At 67.2% G+C, this 977-nt stretch overlaps 1 protein-coding gene across 1 annotated transcript in view; it reads left to right on the top strand.

Moving 5' to 3' along the window:
* The window catches only part of LOC105547334 (PC-esterase domain-containing protein 1B-like), an 8,822-nt gene that overhangs the window by 6,798 nt on the left and 1,047 nt on the right, over positions 1 to 977 (top strand). The window contains exon 2 of the mRNA XM_011990878.1: positions 137 to 950. Within this exon, the coding sequence (XP_011846268.1) occupies positions 378 to 950 (573 nt within the window). The 5' untranslated portion in view covers positions 137 to 377. The remainder of the gene's footprint in view (positions 1 to 136; positions 951 to 977) is intronic.

Genomic DNA, 977 nt, shown 5'->3' with positions numbered 1-977 from the left:
GCGCTGAGCAGAGACGACCTTAGCGGTCCTGCACCTAGCGGTTCTGCAGGTCCCTGAATCCTCTTGGGATCTGCGCTGAAGACAGGCGGGAGCTCCGGGGCGCTCCCGCGGGGGTTCCGCGCCTCCCCTCCGCCAGGTGGAGCTAGCACTCGCAAGGGAGCCTCCGCGGTTCAGAGGTCACACCCCGGCTGAAGTAAACTGCGCTCAGGCGGCTTTCAGGGGCGCGACCCCAGCCTCTTTCCTCGGCCCACGCCCCGGCGCTGAGCAGAGACGACCTTAGCGGTCCTGCACCTAGCGGTTCTGCAGGTCCCTGAATCCTCTTGGGATCTGCGCTGAAGACAGGCGGGAGCTCAGCCGCGCGCCCTGCCTCCGCCGCCATGGCCCAGCTGCGAGCCTGCGAAGTCCGGCAGCTGCTGCACAACAAGTTCGTGGTGGTCATGGGGGACTCAGTCCAGCTGGCCGTGTACAAGGACCTGGTGCTCCTGCTGCAGAAGGACTGCCTGCTGTCCTCCAGTCAGCTGAAGGCCAAGGGCGAGCTGAGCTTCGAGCGCGACATGCTGCTGGTGGGTTGCAGCAGCGGCCGCATGCACTACGGCAGCCACTACCGCGAGGTGCGCCAGTTCCGCTCGGGCCACCACCTGGTGCGCTTCTACTTCCTCACGCGCGTGTACTCGCACTACGCGGAGCGCGTCGTGGAGGAGCTGCATAGGTCCGAGCCCGCCCCGGACGTGGTGGTCATGAACTCCTGCCTCTGGGACCTGGCCAGGGATGGCCGGGGCTTCCCCAGGAGCTACCGGCGTGACGTGGAGAGCCTGTTCGCGCGGCTGGACTGGGCGCTGCCCACGTCCTGCCTCTTGCTGTGGAACACGGCCATGCCCGTGGCTGACACCATCTCGGGAAGCTGCCTCCCTTGCGCGCGCCATCTCCGCCGCGCCCACCTGCGCGAAGACGTGATGGAGGCCAACTTCTACAGCTCC

This window comes from Mandrillus leucophaeus, unplaced genomic scaffold (assembly GCF_000951045.1).
Source record: "Mandrillus leucophaeus isolate KB7577 unplaced genomic scaffold, Mleu.le_1.0 Scaffold386, whole genome shotgun sequence".
In the NCBI taxonomy this organism is placed as follows: Eukaryota; Metazoa; Chordata; class Mammalia; order Primates; family Cercopithecidae; genus Mandrillus; species Mandrillus leucophaeus.
The sequence above is the reverse complement of the archived record's forward strand: the minus strand, read 5'-3'. Positions and strand labels throughout refer to the sequence as shown.